This window comes from Pseudopodoces humilis, chromosome 8 (genome assembly GCF_049639895.1).
Source record: "Pseudopodoces humilis isolate 2021_Gansu_Grassland_sample_001 chromosome 8, ASM4963989v1, whole genome shotgun sequence".
Taxonomy (NCBI): Eukaryota; Metazoa; Chordata; class Aves; order Passeriformes; family Paridae; genus Pseudopodoces; species Pseudopodoces humilis.
In genome coordinates, this window is record NC_142207.1 from 13,215,534 (window position 1) to 13,232,448 (window position 16,915).

Sequence of the window (16,915 nt, forward strand, 5' to 3'; positions counted from 1 at the left end):
TTGGATAATAGATGTAAAAGGGATGGGTAAGGCAAAAGAGGATTAATTTTCTTAATGCCTTCCTAAAACAGTCAATTGTCAGAGTGTTTTTCCTTTGTACTGCAGACAGTTTGTCCCTGGATCCTGAAGTCTCCAAGGCAAATGCCTATGGTTTCACTGGCTGCCTGTCCTCTGTTCAGTACAACCACATCGCTCCCCTGAAAGCTGCCTTACGCCATCCCAGCGTGGCTCCCGTGACTGTCAGGGGTTCCCTGGCGGAATCCAGCTGTGCATCCATGCTGGAAGCTGACGTGAACACAGCAACCACAATATATTCCTCATCAGGTATGTCCTGCTGGGAGGGGATTGGGGAGCTTAAAGGATAGAGTGAGGTTTCCTTCCTTTTTGCTGTAATATGAGTAGTGGAAGTTGCTTTTTCTCTCAGAACCAGGAGTGTTGAGGAGGGGCATCAGGACTAGTCAAGTCCCCTTAAAAAGTCATTGTTCTGAAACAATGTTTTCAGACTAAGTTCCTGGTTCACCTAAGACATGCCTGCCTAGGACAAACAAAAAAAGTCCCAAAGCTGTACTGAAAAAGCTTTGAAAGTTTGGTTAATGCACCTGATTTGTCATTCATGTCCACTCCAGATAATTCCAGTGCTGCAGATCTCCAAGGATAAGTGTTACACAGATTCTGTATCCCAGTGGTGATAAAGCAATAGAAGTCATACTAAAAACAATTCAAATTTGTTCCCACCCTAACAGAAATGAGCAAAAACTCTTGTACAAACCCCTTGGCATGTGTGACTTCCACTAGGTGCTTGTACCTTATTCTCTTAGACTAAAGAGAGGGAGCACTACTTAAGCAGTACCAGCAAGATGATCCCAATTGTTTGTATATCTTTTGCAATTCTGAAGCTGTCCTCTGGGAATCTGAACATTTTGCATATGTGAATTTGTATGCAGAGAAGGAAACTGAGAGCAGCTGGAAGAGTTGTCACCATGAACAGGGACAATCAAGTTGCTGCTTTAGTCACCAGTGGATGTGGCAGAATTCTTAATGACCAGAAAGGAGTGCAAATTAAGGGCTGTTTTTTGCCCCTTGACCTATAAAGCTACTTTCTCCTTTTTTATAACTAATAAAACTCTGGTACAGATCATAATGCAATTCTTTCACATTTGTACTTGCATCAAATCCCCATTTCCTGCAGCTTCTGCCTAAGATATTCAGCAGAAAACAAATGATGCTATTAGCATTCTGCATAGGGAAAAAGGCTGCTGATTACTCTGGAGAGCGGCTGCCAGTGTGCATGTGCTCCTCCCCAGCCCCCCACTTCCTTCTCACTGCCTCCAGTTGTCTGAGGTGTCTGCTCTGATGCACAGACAAATGTGTCTTGTGAGTCCTGAATGGGCAATGATACTGAACATATGAACTCTTTGCCCTGTGATCTGTCACCTCAATGATCTAATTTTTCTAAGGAGTTTAGAGAGCAGTAAAACCTGAGGCTCAGAACAAGACTTCAGGACAGAACACAGAGCAGAGTGTAGCATTTGAACTTAAATATTTAAAGCATACAATCAGTTGCACTCTATTGTTAAGGTTAAGTAACATTGCATCAGAAATGCAGAATTATTATAAAAACTCATGCCTGTCTTGCCACTCTGCGCTCTAAAATATGATTTCCTCTCAATGTGATGAATTATCTGACATTCCTGTCTCAATGTTCACACTGGATTTGATTAAAGCCTGAATAAGATCTTTAGAACAAATGTGCTCTGAAGACTTCATGTCTTTATATACTAAAGTAAAAGCAATGGACGGTTGATTTTTGTTTAAAAATTTTTCCAATTTGTAGCAAATTATAATTTCTATAGATGTATTTAAGCATTACATTTCTACATGGAAAGGACACATTTTAAGAAATAAAAACAGAGTCAAGGATTAACTTTCAAATTTAGTGCTCCTATCTCAATTCATCACTTCCCAATTTCTCATTATTGAGTGTCTGAGAAGAAAAATAGAACTTCAAAGGAGGCTGTACATGTCTATGTAGATATTCTAATGTGCAGATACAACAAAAAAGCCCACTAGGAAAACTCTTTAAGTGTGTGAAAAAAGCTTTCTATATTTGTAACTTGAAAACAATTGAAGCTATTTCCTTCAGAAAGGAATACTTGTATTCAAAAAAAGTTTCCTCACAGACAGATATGGAATAAAATCTATTCACACAGTTATCTGAACACACTTTTTCTGATCAGGAAACACAAAATGAGAGGTGACTTACTGCAGTTTTTATATTTAACAAAGATCTGCAGATCATCTTCTTCCTCGCTGAGGCACATGTAAAGATTTTGTTATTTTGAATTCTGTATTAACGGTATAGAGATAATAGACTTTGCCTATGGTATTTTTTCTTAATATTAAAATGCTGTAAAAATTACAGAGGAGATTCAGCTGTGTGAATTGTGGTCTTGAGCTGCGTATCCTCTTCAGCTGAGAGCAGGTCTTCAAGCATTTACAGTAAAAAATGTCAAGTACTTTCATAAGTCTGGTACTACACAGAAAAGATTTGCTTCTGAAAGGCACCTTAAACAGTGAAGTTCTGTCTCACTGTGCTAATTGTGCTGGACCTGGTATTTCCAAACAAGCTCTGACTGGCTAGGGGTATGCCAGGACAGCCTTGGCCATAGCAACTATCAGATGGTGAAGTTGAGGATCCTCAGAGGAAGGAAAAAAGACAGAAATGCATGACTGCAACCTTTGACCTTCTCATGGAGCTGCTTGGAAGAATCCCACAGGATACAGACTTGGTAAGAAGAGTGGAATGAGGCCCAGAGAGATCGTAAAGTCTTCATCCTTGGATATATTCAAAACCCAAATGGATACAGCTGTGAGAAACTATCTCTAACAGACTTGGATTTGAGTAGGGCTTTGGACCGGATGAATTCTAGGGAGCATTGTGACCTGATCTGAGGCTTCCAGCCTCAGTGAATTAAGTTGTCATGCCAGCAGCGTTATCTAAAAGAAGGAGGATGTCCTGTTAAGGTCTTAGATGAGACCCAGTATTGCTATTCCTTGGCTTCAGAGTGTATTGTCTTCCCACTGGAGATGGCTCTGCTATTACAGGCCATCTGCTGCACTGTAAAAAACCACCCTCTTCTTGTATCCTGATTTTATTTCTCAGACAAAATATAATTCTTGGGGCTTGGTGGCTGTTAGCCTCCATTTTGAAACTGCTCTTCAACATTTGTTCTGGTTTCTTCTCAGTGCTCAAGTTCTGGTAACAAAAAAATAGTGGAGTGCTGATTGCATAAGGTGTTAAATAATCTTTTAGGCACAAATAACATCTTATACAATTGCAATATAGAAATTTAATTTCATACTTTTTCATATATAGTTAATATTTTTTTCATTACTCTTTTCAACTAGTGCCATGTTCTGGCACCAATTGCAATTTTTTCTCTAGTACAGGAGAACAGTTGTAGAACAGATGTAAATTTTTAATTGTCACTGAATTCACTGGCTTCAACTGAGGGATCAGATAAAAAATACCTCACCAAATCTCCATTATGCAGAAAGTTAATTCATCTTCAGTCTGAAATAATGATTGCCCTCCTCTTCTGATCTGTGGAAAGAAATCAGTGAGTCACACTATCAATCTTTGACAGCCATCTTAGGGTACAAAATAATTGTAGGTTCTTCTCTTCTTTGACTAAATATAAATAAATAAATAAATAAATAAACTAAATTACTAGTTTTGATTTATATAACTGACTCATATACACTGAAAAATAAAGTGAGATGAATCTACTGATGATGTAAAAAATTACTACCAACTGTGATCTGATTTTGAATTTGGCCCTGTTTTGAGCTTATGATCAGAGGCCTGTGTTTAGGCTAAATAACCCCCAGATTCCCTTCCAACCTTACCTTTTCTATGATGCATTCTATATTTGTGTATAAAAATATATTTTCATTCCCATCGCAGTCCCACAAATGTAGTAGATGGGATGAAGCATTGCCATGGCTGCTTCTCGGGAATGTCACTCTGTGCACACAATTACCAGGCAAGGGGGTTCTCATCGATAGGGTTGAAGCTGATGGCTCAGGTCTGTGATTGGTGATTATCATTCATGTGCTAAAGGACGTACTGGAGGTGTTCATTGGGCCCCAGAAGTCCCTTTTGTGTCTGTAGCTCAGTTATGGGACTGCATCTTTTCAGTATGAGTGTAACTGAACAGAAATCATTCCACCCCTAAAACCTGCAAGAAGATCTGCATTTTTAAAAATACTAAGGCCTCTTTGAGGCTCATGTCTTTGCACCTCTTTGAGGCAGCTATCAGTGACGTAAATAATAAGGAAAAAGTGTCCCCTTTAAGAACTTAAATAGTCCCAACCCACCAGGGTTGTCTGGGTTATTTTGGTGGTTGTCTGATTCAGGCTGTTTTGATGCACAAACATGAAATTGTTGCTTGTTTCAATAAAAAAACATCCTCTTCAGAAATGGCACGCCAAAATGGGGCTGAGTCTGTTACTAAGGCAAGGATGTTGAATTACAGTAAACCTTACAACACCAAATTTCTCAGGCAGGCTTCCACCTCTTGCATCAGAAAGAGCGGTTTTGCAGAGAATTACGTAATACACAGCAGAGACAGTGATCCCTGACTCTCTCCCTATGTATATTCTCTGTATGACAGCCTGGAGGCTTGTAAAGGAGACACACACAAATATGAATCCCTTCAAAGGAAAGGCTAAGGTGAAGAGAAAAGGTGAAGGTGCAAAAAAGCTGGATTCAGCTAGCAGTAGAAAACATGGCATCTTCTGAAACATACTGGACTAAGTCCACTGCTGTAACTCCACCGACATCAGGAAGACCTTGACCTCTCAGATTTGGATCTGAATTTGAGTCAAATAACTGACATTCTCTTTCAGTGTTTCTACAGTAGTCATTTTGAGACAGAGTACGAGAGAGCTCTAACATCAAGGAGCCTTTAATATGAGTTAATTTCTGATCCCTCTGTTTTGGATCCAATTTGACCACTGCATTTCTATAACAGAGATAAAATCATTTCTTCCAAGAAGTTGTCCCAAGCAGAGACTGCTTCTCTTCATGGGATTGAATTCAAGTTGTATGTCTCCTCTACAAACATAGGTCAGCTCTGAATGTGCCTAGCATCCCTTTCCTTTGGCTTCTTTCTGCTAACATTTCTTAGGTAACAACAAAAAAGATAGTAATACATCTCTGAGTGAGAAAAGCTCCGAACAGGCTGTTTAGTTGAAATGTCTCTCTGAATGTCTTCTGCTGAACTGAAACAACACTTTCAGCTGTTCATGTGAAACTTTCTGTGTCCTTTTAAATATACCCTTATTAGAATTTGCTCCTGAAGAAAATTTCCTGATGAAAATTGTTCTGCAAACTCACTTTATTTTTCAGACCTTTCTGGTTCAGTTTTCCAATCCCCCAATTCACATCTTTTGAAAACAGATTAGAATTCATAAGAGTAAGAGGACACTTCTGTCTAAGCCACAGAGAAGATGAGCAGCCAATACAGAAAATAAGTTCTCTTTTGTTTAACCAACTGCAGATCCTTTTGGGAAGACAGATGAAAGAGAACCTCTCACCAATGCAGTCAGAAGTGATTCAGCTGTGATTGGAGGTAACTTCATTTCTAAAGATTACAGTCAAAAAATAGTTCTGTCAAGGCAAAAAACCTAGTAGATTTTAAATCTGAGCTCTGTGAAGTCCAAGGATTTTTTTGTAATTTGATGCAGGTCTAGTATCTGCTCTGTTTATCAGCACGTATCTGTGTCAAGCTACCTAGGTAGGCAAGTGCATTGTGGATTGTTGTGGTCACACATGGATCATCAGGAACCTGTCTTCTAAAATATACCTAAACTCTGCCTGTCTGCCTGCTTGAGCAGGGGATCTGGACAAGATGATCTCCAGAGGTTCCAGGTGTTCTCTGATTCCATGTGAGTCTCTGTTCTAAGAACCAGCTAAGCAGCAGTTTTTTTACACACCACGCTGGTGAATTCTTTGTAGAGTATTCACTTATCTAGTATTTCCTGAGCTCTCTCTTTGTAATCTGGTGGTGTAGTGGAACTCATATGGTCATATGGAAGTATTTATATACTGGGGAACAGTATATTGTCCTCATAATTTCATGTATGGTTTTAATTTTCCTGTAACAGCCTGGAAGAAAATTTCTCTGTTTATTTTATAGCATGCCCTGTAGAGAGCTGCCTTTGATAATATCTAGAAGCTGTAAACCAAAGTGTACAAGGCTCATGCAAGGTTCCCAGAGATAAGGCAGAAGAAAATATGACAGAGGAGGAATTTGTATGAGCATACAGATCTAATGTTTTAAAAGCAAACACACTGAACTAACTTTATTTCCAGTGAAAGCATAGTTTTACAGAAATTTAGCCAATTGTATCAATACGTGCTCTATTTTAAGTGTTCTGAAGGTGACAAAATAGAAATTAAAAACTACCAGGGAGGGTTTGATGTAGGCATGTGGTTGTGTATGACTGACGTGAACTGATCTATTATACCAACTAGCTCCTGTGCATTGGTAACACATTTTTGAGGTAACTGAGCCTTTTGTTTTGGTTTTCACTCTTTCTATCCTTCCTTTTTTGCCCCTTTACAGGTGTAATAGCAGTCGTGATATTCATCATCTTCTGCATCATTGCCATCATGAGCAGATTCCTCTATCAACACAAACAAGCACATCGAAATAGCCAGAAAAAGGAGAAGGAATACCCAGAAAATCTTGAGAGCTCCTTTAAAGCTGACATTGACTTGCAAAACACAGTGAGCGAGTGCAAACGGGAATATTTTATCTGATGGACAATGCAATTTCTTCTTACTCTCCCTCCCTTAACCTCCCTTTCTTTATTCCTTTCTCCTTCCTATTTTCTTTTTGATTTTTTTTTTTAACACTCATTTTTTTGCTAGCTTCTTTTTCATTTGGAAGAGACCGCCCTGCACAGGAAACACTGAGAACAATCACAGTGCCTCATTCTCTGCACAAGAACCTGGCAATCACAGTTTACTTCTGCAGCTCAAGAGACCTGTTATCCCATCCTACACAAAATAAGATCCACATGCACACCTGGTTTCTGCTGTCAGTTCTTGGATGTTTCAAAGTCCCTACATTTATTTGTTGTGGTTTTTTTTTACCTCTGGAGCCATTTAAGTCATTGCTTTTACACTAGAGCTGGACTATGTAAAGTGCAGGTAAAGTAGTTGAACACATAGCTCTGCAGATACTGGGACAGGATAGAGGGAAAGAATGAGATCAAAACACCTGATTTATTTCACGGGCTCATTTACAACAATCATAAAGAACCAGCCAAATTCTCAAATGTTATTAATTGATATATTGTCTATTGATTTAAATGGTGTTAAATTAATTTGTACCGGTTGAAAAGCTGGTATGGCATAAAGGAAAATAAAACTGTCCTCATTAAGCTCCTTCCCCCAAACTCCTGTCCTTTTACTGTAACTTTTAGGCTTCTCAGTACTTTTCCAACAATATATGTATCAACAATAAATATCATTCCCATGCACCTCTTTCACATCCATCTCATAAGGCTGGCTACGTAGACCCAACATACACTAGTATAACCCTAGCTGAAGCATGGAAAATAGTAGCTTGAATCTCCAAGGGGTTTAGGAAGCTGCTAGGACTTAGGTGCTCTATATTTGTCTGAAATTTTAGAAATGCAGCATATGCCTGTTCATGCCACATGGAGGATTATCACACACTGAGGTTAAACGCTGTTGCTGCTGTGGAAAAGAAAAAGAACATAGATGAGAAAAAAACCAAAATAGTTTAATCTTAAACATGACTCACACCTTCTGCCAGCTCTTCTAAAAAAAGAAAACATAAATCCTACTACTCAAAAAAACCTCCCAAAACTGCATGAAAGATTGATTGGTATTTCCTGTTTGTAGAAATTGGAATAACTTCTCCAAAGCTAAATAGAGAGAGAGATCTGATGTCATGTCTAAAAAGATGAATGATTGATAATTTCTCTTAACAAGTAAGAACATTAGGGAAACAAAGAGATCCCAAATACTCTATTTTAAATTAATCTTCACTCCTTTCCTTAAAGTCTTCTGTCCTTTCCTGACTTGGAGCACTACTGAAGAATCAAATTCTGACCATTTTGCTTGTGCTGCATGGTTACAGTGTGAGGATGAAAAAAGTCATTTTCAATCACAAACGTCCTAAGGGTAAGAAAATAAGGAGTCCCAGCCAGCGAGGTTTTGAACACCCTGTTGTGTTCATGTGACATCTGCTTTTGCAGGGCTTCTAAAGAGTATGTAAAATTTGCTGGTGTTAGAATTATGCCTAAAGTTAAGGGGGAAAAAAAAACCTTATTCATTGCAGTACTCTTGATAAGAATTAATTTGAGATGATTGTGTAGCTCAGTCTCCTCCTTTGCCCTACACCCTGTGCAGTCATCCTGGGGTTTCCACACGACGGTCCTTTCTGTGTAGATTAAAAATTAAAGAATCCCAGTATGAGGCAATAACCCACAGCCAAGTGGAGATGAGCTTATACATGCAACAGTGCTGATTTTCTAGGCAAAGGAAAGGAATGTAGGTGTTTATTTTGTTTGAGGGTTTTTTTTTTTATGAGAGGAGAGAGCAGACAAGGAAGAATAAATCAGGAAATGACTGGATATGGTGATTCTTTACCACTACTTTTGGAGCATTCAGGGAAGAGAAAGCAGTCTTGGAGTGACATCATTCTTACACAAAAAGGAATATGAGGTCAGCCCTATAATCAGAACTCTTCACTGAGCTGTTTTATAGAACTGTCTATATTGAAACTAATTTGGTGCCATTCTTCTTCAGCCATGGTCAATTGCAGCTGCTTTGCCACGTTTTCTGTTTGGGTGACACAATTACTTGACAGTGTTTCTGTGTGGTGAGCATTGGAATGATGGACTGAGTAGCTGGCTTCTCTTTATGTTGCTTTGTCTTTGGTAGTGAACTCCTGGCAAAGCAATTATCTTTTTCCTTCCTGCAGATCAAGCTGCTTTGATTGGCATGGCAGAAGGGAGGAATAGGAGAGCTTATGGGCACCTCTGCCTGTGTTTGAGTCATCTTTTCTGAAATGGTCTCTGTATGAGACATCTCTGATGTGCTTAACTGGCTATGTGAAGAATAGAATAGGAAAGTAAAACTCTGAAAATTTAGCTAGGTTGGGGTGCATCTGTAAACAGAAAGAACTGCACATTAATGCATGCATTAGTAGACAGATGTGAATCTATACCTGTGCATGTACTGAGATAGGAAGATTTTTATGCTGAACAAATGAACACATTTGTATGGACTTCTAAATCAGGATGTCAGAATTATTAAAAGATAGCTAAAATATACTAAATGAAGTACTCTAAATATGAACTCCTTTTTGGTTTTTAAGTTGTTTTGTTCTGATGCTTTCTTTAGCAAGGGCATTCTCAGATTTCCTTCAGTACCAGTTAAAGGCAATTAATAGTTTTTTTTATAAAAGAGAAGAAACACAGTCTTGGAAAAATCTATTAGTGCTAAAATTAATTTTCCTTAGATCAAATTATAACTTTTTTTACATCTATTTAAAACCATTTCTGCTATTTTTGTCAATGTTTCTTTTTAAATTGGGTGTTTTCCCTTTTCCTTTTAGCTGTCATTCTAGATACTATTTTTCAGTAAAGCCGGGGAGTAATACTTTTTAAACATAAGATTTCAGGTTTCATTTCAGTGGAAAACCTGAGACTGTCAAAGAGTTGTTTGGAGGCATTGTTTGGGTTTTCTTCGTTCCCCAAGATGAGTTTCATAATAAAAGTAAGGGACTGGTAGAAGGACACTGAGTCTCTTTTTTTTCTCTTGGTCATATGATATTTATTCTCTGAAAATTATTATTGCTAGGCAGGGATTTTTGGACTGTGAAATTACAAAGTATCTTAGATATGGATTTAGCCGCTGCAAATTCCTGTTTTCCAGAAAAGGTTTGGCCAATAATAGCCATGCTTATAAAGATATTTTGTCATGCAGTCTGAGCTGGAAGCCCAGAAGACTCTCTGTGAATGCTGGTGCCTGGCTACAGAAAACAAAGGAAGGCTGGGTGTCAGAAAGTTAAATCCAACTGAGTTGGCTGCCACCTCGTGAAGGATAGACTTTACAAGGAATTTAGTCTCTTGAGGTCGTGGATCAATGGTTAAGTGACTAAACAAAATAAGCATTTAACTCAAATTAAGTTCAGTTGAGTTTCTGTGTCTGCCTTGCTGTGAAATGTTCTAATATACTTAAATATATTTAATATATTTAAATACCTTTGAAAATTGGGAGCCATTTCTCTTTTGGAAATAAAACTTTGGTCCTAAGTTATGTATGTAATTGGCAGTTAGTATTTCATCTGGCCTTATTCACTTACTAAAGCCAAGTGTGAGTGTTTTGGGTCAATTTTTAACATGTACACTGTTTTGTTGGGTTTTTTTCTTATTCTTGCCTTGGCTAAGCATTTAGGTTATGTCTGCAGTGAAAAAGACAAATAAAAGACATACTTTTTAATCATATGGGACAAGCCAGAATTCCCACCTGGGTAAATATGACTGTAAAAATGAGACAAATAGAGCTGTGCTATTATCAGAGTGTGTTCAGTCATGAGATGCCCCTGATATTTAAGTTAAAACTATAACCAGATTACAAAAATAAGATGCTTACTCTTGGTTTTATTTTAACCTGGTCTAGCTAGACTTAACTCATCCTATTTATCAATGGCTCAATTTTTACAGTGTAAGCCAAACCCTCATTTTAATGAGATCTTTGACTATATTAGCATTTAGCTGATCACATATTTCACATATTGGGTGAGGAGCAATCAATATATCATGTTGTTTCACTATGGTGAGGGGTTATGAATCTTTTCCTAATGAAGTCAGTTATTGATTTTGCTGAAGATAAGATTGAATCCAAGATCTGTGAAGCACTTCGATATTGCTTTATCTGAGTCTTTTGGGTTTGTTTCATTTTGCATTTGGTTTTACTGACTGCCTGTTTTACAATTATCATTCAGTCCTGTCCAGCCATGTGGTTGGTAAGGACAGGGCAAATGTCCCAAACATCCTGTAAAATTAAATGAATCACTAGAGGTGCTCCCTTTCTCTCCATTAATTATAGATACAGGGTAGTCTCCTGGCAATAGATACTTCTAGCAGAATTTGCCTATAAATCCGAATTTTACAATAGTTTAGAAGCTCTAGTAGACACATCTCCACAGGTATTACAAGTGACTTTTCTTTTTATTGAGGTGACAGCTGGGGTCAAGGAAGGACACCTTGCAGCTAAAATTACACTAAACATCTCTGCCTAGTAAGTGTATACATCTCCTTGTAGCCAAATACATGAAAATCGAGTTTCAAAGTACCTCTATGAGCCAGTGGCAATCTGATCAATAATCCCTGAGGAAGTGGATAATTCTCCTTACAGTCTGTTCTAGATCCAACATCCATTTTTTGCCTCACATGGGAGCTTTGGCAGATAGCATACATGAAGCCAGATCCACACATTTCTGAACTAAAGCTAACTCAGCCACCTCAGATGCCTTTCTGTATGTCTGGTGCCATTTGAGATGATACCAGGGTGTGTCTGCAGCTCCATGAAGGATGCAAGTCTCCTGTCTGCCATATCCTGGCATCTGTTAACCCCAAGTAGCTATGTCTGATACTTGCTGGCTTTTCAAATCGTAATAAGTTCCTATCCAGAACCCCTATGTTCTCAATGAGATGAATCCCTGAAAAAATAAATCCCATCTTCAGAACAAAATCGACCTTCCTTCTGTAAGGAAGCCAGTCTGTTGACATGCATCCTCCTCTTCAAATTAACAGGAGTGTAGAGGAGGCAGAACTCGACCTCTTTGTGGTCAACCAACTCATGGCATTGTTGTCTGTTGCTCTCATCTACACAAAGTTTACCCTAAACAAGACCAGTTTCAAGTATTCTTCTGCACTGCTGTTTTTTCAAAGACACAAAGGAGGTTTTTTTTGTATTTTATTTTTCAGAAAGCAACACTTGGTAAAAGACTTGAGCAAAGTCTGAGACCCTGTGAGTGCTATCTCAAAGCTTTCATGCAGTTTTTTAAACTTATCAAACAAGCCAAGTTTAACACCCCTACCAAACCAAGGGCATTATCCTGAGTCTTCAGAGGTTGGTGGGAGGCCTCTTGCTTGACTACAGTTGGAGTTGCACCATGCCCTTGAAGTTTTTGGGGGTTTTCTTCACAGGTGGCTATCACAGCTTCAAAGCATGATTTGTTCCCTTGGGTTCTGCAGTTTGCTGCACTCTCTTTCCCAGTGGAAAGTTCTTCATGTCCTCTTTCGGGATGGGCGGCCCCCTCCTCCCTGCTGCTTTTGTACATGAAACTTCTAAGCACATTCTTCTTTTGGGTCTGAGGTAGCTTTTTTCTTTGATTGTTTATTTCAAGACATGCATATAGAGAGTTTGAATATTTCAGTGTATTGGTACTTATTTTTGTGATCTTTTGCACTAAAAGTTACTCTGACAAAAACAAAAATTGGGAAAAAAGCACACTTTCTGGTGAACTCTTGTAATTTGTAAGCTCGTTGTTTGTTGTTTGTAATGTGCTGAGTCTACAAGCCGAGCTAAGGAAGGATTAAGGCAACAGTTTGTGTTGACAGTGTCACTCCATATCTAGTTCACCTCTGTTTTCTTCATCCTGCCTCTAACACGTGGAGATATCAAATTGCTGGTAGGCATCAGAGGAGCTTGTTTCACAATTCAAATTAAGATTATGATTTTTCTCCTGGCAGTCACAGAAACCAAAATGTCAGCTGGGTGTTCAACCAGAAGGGACACTGCACTCTTTTGGAAATGTAGTCACCTAAAGGTGATGGGCTCTAAGGGGAAAAGAGGACATTACCACTCCAAACTACCATTGTGATGGGGCAGTGAAGGAGGCAAAAGCTCTTGGAAAACGTACACAGTTTGAAGCCATGCATGGTAACCATCAGGTGGATATGAGGCTTTCAGGTATTTTTCAGTGGTTGGTTTTTTGCCGTGGAATGAATTGCTACTTGGTCTGCCAAAACATAGTCTTAGTTGTCCTGATGATCTGTGAAGTATCTGAGATGTGCTTCAAACATGGGGGAGGATTTCAAAGCTCTGGCTGATACCAGATCCAAATCTCCCCAGTTAGATCACTGGAACTCTCCTGGGTGCCCTAAAGGAGTATTTGGGATGGTTTCCCTCAAATAATCATAGCATTTAATCAAATGTAGGGTACAGCAGGTGATCCAAAGAATGATGTTTGCTTAGAGACTTTCCACTCCATCCTTTAGGATGTTTGTGGCAGTTTTTTTCTGAACTACTGACTGCTGTTCACATTGCAACACCCCTTACTTTTTGATATGCTAGTCATAACTCTCTTCACAAATTTCAATCCCACAGCCCTAAATAGAGTCCATTTGGAACAAATTCTGCATGGGAAATTATTTACTCATTTTTGCATGCCCTTTACATCTCCTTCTTGTGTCCTTTAGGCATACCCATTTCTGATGTGTTTTGTCATTGCTGCCAATGCAGCATCCATGTTGTCAAGAAAGAAGGATTGTTTCTTGGGTAAAGCTTAGGTACAGCCAGTCACAGCCTCACTTTCCATTCACAACACAGTGGAATTGGAAGTTTCAGGAGCTTAGGAGAGCAAACAGGTGCATTCTTTTATTCAGACGCCCAGTCATAAAAATCTCTACTCTGTGATTTTTACAAATGAAATCTGTAACACGGACCATTATATCTAAATGATAGTGAGAACCTTAACATTGTTGTACCTGACCTGCTTTGAAACTCCCTTTGTGAAAGAAACAGAGACAGCTTCAGACCTGGTTGTAATCCTGTTTAGGTCAATGTAGATGCCTCACAGGTGAATTTAGCCTCATATTGCTCTTGCTTTGGTGATTTCCTGCAAACTGAGGCTGACAATACATAAATCCAAGTCAGGATCTTACGTTTGTCATCCCGTACTGATGTCAATGAGTGTTGCATTCACTGAAATCATGTTGATTTCTAGCAGAACTGTGGATAAAATTTGGGATAAGGCAATGAACTTCAGCTCCACAAAGTCCATGATACATCTTAAGTAACTTTCAGGAGTTTATAAAAATTAGTGTTTGGGGAAGGTTGGTCTGTAGTTGGGCGTTTTGTCAACCAACTCGGGAGCCCATCCACTAACACTGGAAGGATTTTATGGGATTTTAATGGATGAAGACCCCCTAAAAAGAAAAAAAGGGCAAAATGGCAGCTGAGATTAAGTGTTTGTAATAATAAAAAAATGGTTCTGTCTACGGATGAACTCTTCATCATCCATTTTACTTTGTTCTACTTAGATTGTATTAAATAAATTTCTCAGAGCTCTGTTCATTTTATTAGCAAAGCAAAAAAAAAAAAAAAAAAGAAACTTTTTTTATGGTTTGTCCAAGGGTAAAGCAAGAGTCTCTCAGTTACAGTAAAAAGCAAAATGGAGATTTAGATTATTCCCCTTTCACTATCTGGTTTTCTAAAAAGAATTCCACAGGACGTTGCCTCAGTCTAAGTCAGTTTTGTAGACAATGTAACATGTCTTAATACCCTGTTAAGGGATTGAAAAAATTTAGCCTTAGCTTCTTTTGTTTTCTATGGTTACTGTTGTACAGAAGAAAGACTTAAACTGTAAGTAATGTATATTTAATAAAAAAAGACTTTTTGTATGATTTTGTGTCAAAGACAAATGCCTCCTCTTGTGTTTTTATTTTATCTTCTAGCTGAATGAACATTAAAAAGGGCTGATTGTGGGAAGACGAATTTTCAGGTGTTTCCATATTAACTCTAAGCCAACACATGTCACTGGATGATGCTATTGATCTATTGATTTCAGCTATGGTTAAAAGTTAATGTCAGAGGAAATCTGGTCATCTTCCACATCCCTGACATAACTCATTAATGCTGGTGAGCTGACTAAATTTGTGTCTGCAGCTACGCCTTGGTTCTGGTTAGAAAACCTGCCTAGTCACAGCTCTGTAGCGGTGTACCCACGCTCACAGATGTGTGCACACATGTTCTCCCTCCCCAGCTGCCATGCAGAAACATCCAGTGTTTCTGTCTCTCCCATGGGTACCCTCACACAACAGCTGCACTTCTGGCTGTCACAGGGATCACACTCACACCCCTCACACGTGTCCCTAGAAGAATAAATGTCTGTGTCTCAGGGCTTGGTTTGGCTTTAGGTGTTTGGTCTGATTGTTTTTTCCCCTTCCTTGGAAGCTGAGCACATAAATCTCTTTGTCTCCTTTGAAAATCACAGTGTTTGATACTATCAACCAAGAACCTGTAAACACTGACTTAGAAAACAGCACATCCTAGGAAGTACAGATAGGAGTCTTTTTCAAGAGTTTCACATACTTGGATCTGCTGCAATTTTCACCGTAAACTTATGTACTTCTAGTACTTAAATATTCTATGTTTCAGTCAGCCAAAGATTTTCATATGATCAGGGCAGATGTGGGTCCCATTATCTTAGGAATTTCTCTGTGAGTTTTGTTTTCCCGTTTCATTTCTGGACAGCCTGTCACCCAGAAGGCAGAGTTAGGTATCACTTGTGTTAGACAAAACCTCAAGTAACAATTAATTGCATACCAAATTGCTTTTCTCAGGAAAAAAAAAAAAACAAACAAGACAGAACTATATAAATCTTTCAGACTTTCTTCATAGCTAATATAGTAGGAGCAGTAACCTTACAAAGGTTTGTAAGGACAGTATAATCTCCTACAATTTTAGTTTTAATCCTGACCTTGGAAATTAAGATTGCATGGCTGACAGTCTGGAAATGTCAATGTTAATTGGCTTTCATTTTTCTGAGTGGAGAGAGAAAAACTATTTTATTTTTCTTTAACACCTTAAGTAGGTGTTTTAGTCTCCCCCATGATTTTGGGCTTTTTTGGTATTTTTTTCAATGCATTATGCTTATTTTTTGCTGAGTAGAAACACAATGAGTTAAAGATATTATTCAGAGGTTACATTAAATAATTGCACTCATGTAATGGAAATGCATATATCTATTTGGCAGACTGACTAAACTTCATTTACTGCAGTTTATGGCTAGTTAGCAATGTCTGGAAGAGGGCACAAGATATCATTGTGGGTTGTGATCAAATCTTCTTCCTCAGCACCTGCTCTCCTTTTCTATCATCAGGCAGAATTAAGGAGGAAAAAAAGGCCTTTTTTGCAACTTCCACATGAGTAGCAGGTGTCTTATGTTAAAGCTTTGTTCCTTCAACCAAAGGCCCATGGGCAAATGTATACAGGCAAATACCATTAAGTGAACACTGCTGTGAAAGAAAGGCAGGAGCCCTGCTGGAGTCAGCTGTGGCACTTCTTTGCTTTTTCCCCACAGTGTGAGTACCAGGCAGCTGCACTCAGTGCTTATTTTTCTATACCTGTTGGCCTCCAAGTAATCATAAAAAGCAGCCATACAAGGGCATATGTTTTTTCCAAACCCCCATGCTGGCAATGTCTGTCTCTTCTTAGCTTGAGATCATTTCTCTTCCTTTCTCAAAGCCTAAATTAAATAGCCTTTGCCTAAGTTTAAGCCTATTACAGTTTGTCCTATTGCCAAAGCAATGGAAAGAGCAGCTCAATCCCTTCCTGCCATGCAGCAGCCCCTTTCCTGTTAGACTATCTTTTTAGGCACTCTTCTCTAACAAAATGTTTTCAGACCTCTGCAGTGATGGGGGCAAAACCAGCCTGCAAACCAAAACACTGATGGGGCATCAACAGTAGGATTTAAGAGCCTGCTGCAAATGCTCGTGCATCAGAAAGGAGCTGCCTGGCACAGACATCAGCTCTGTTTCCTATTACTGCTGGTGTCCAGGATGGAAAAGCACCTCA

General features: G+C 38.8%; 1 protein-coding gene across 3 annotated transcripts in view; it reads left to right on the forward strand.

Moving 5' to 3' along the window:
- Positions 1-14,570, forward strand: part of CNTNAP5 (contactin associated protein family member 5) — a 275,673-nt gene extending 261,103 nt beyond the window's left edge. For all 3 annotated transcript variants that reach the window (XM_088058844.1, XM_088058842.1, XM_088058845.1), the window contains exons 22-24: positions 106-324; positions 5,565-5,636; positions 6,633-14,570. In XM_088058844.1, coding sequence (XP_087914970.1) covers positions 106-324; positions 5,565-5,636; positions 6,633-6,829 — 488 coding nt within the window. In that variant the 3' untranslated portion in view covers positions 6,830-14,570. The remainder of the gene's footprint in view (positions 1-105; positions 325-5,564; positions 5,637-6,632) is intronic.
- Positions 14,571-16,915: the final 2,345 nt, after the last annotated feature.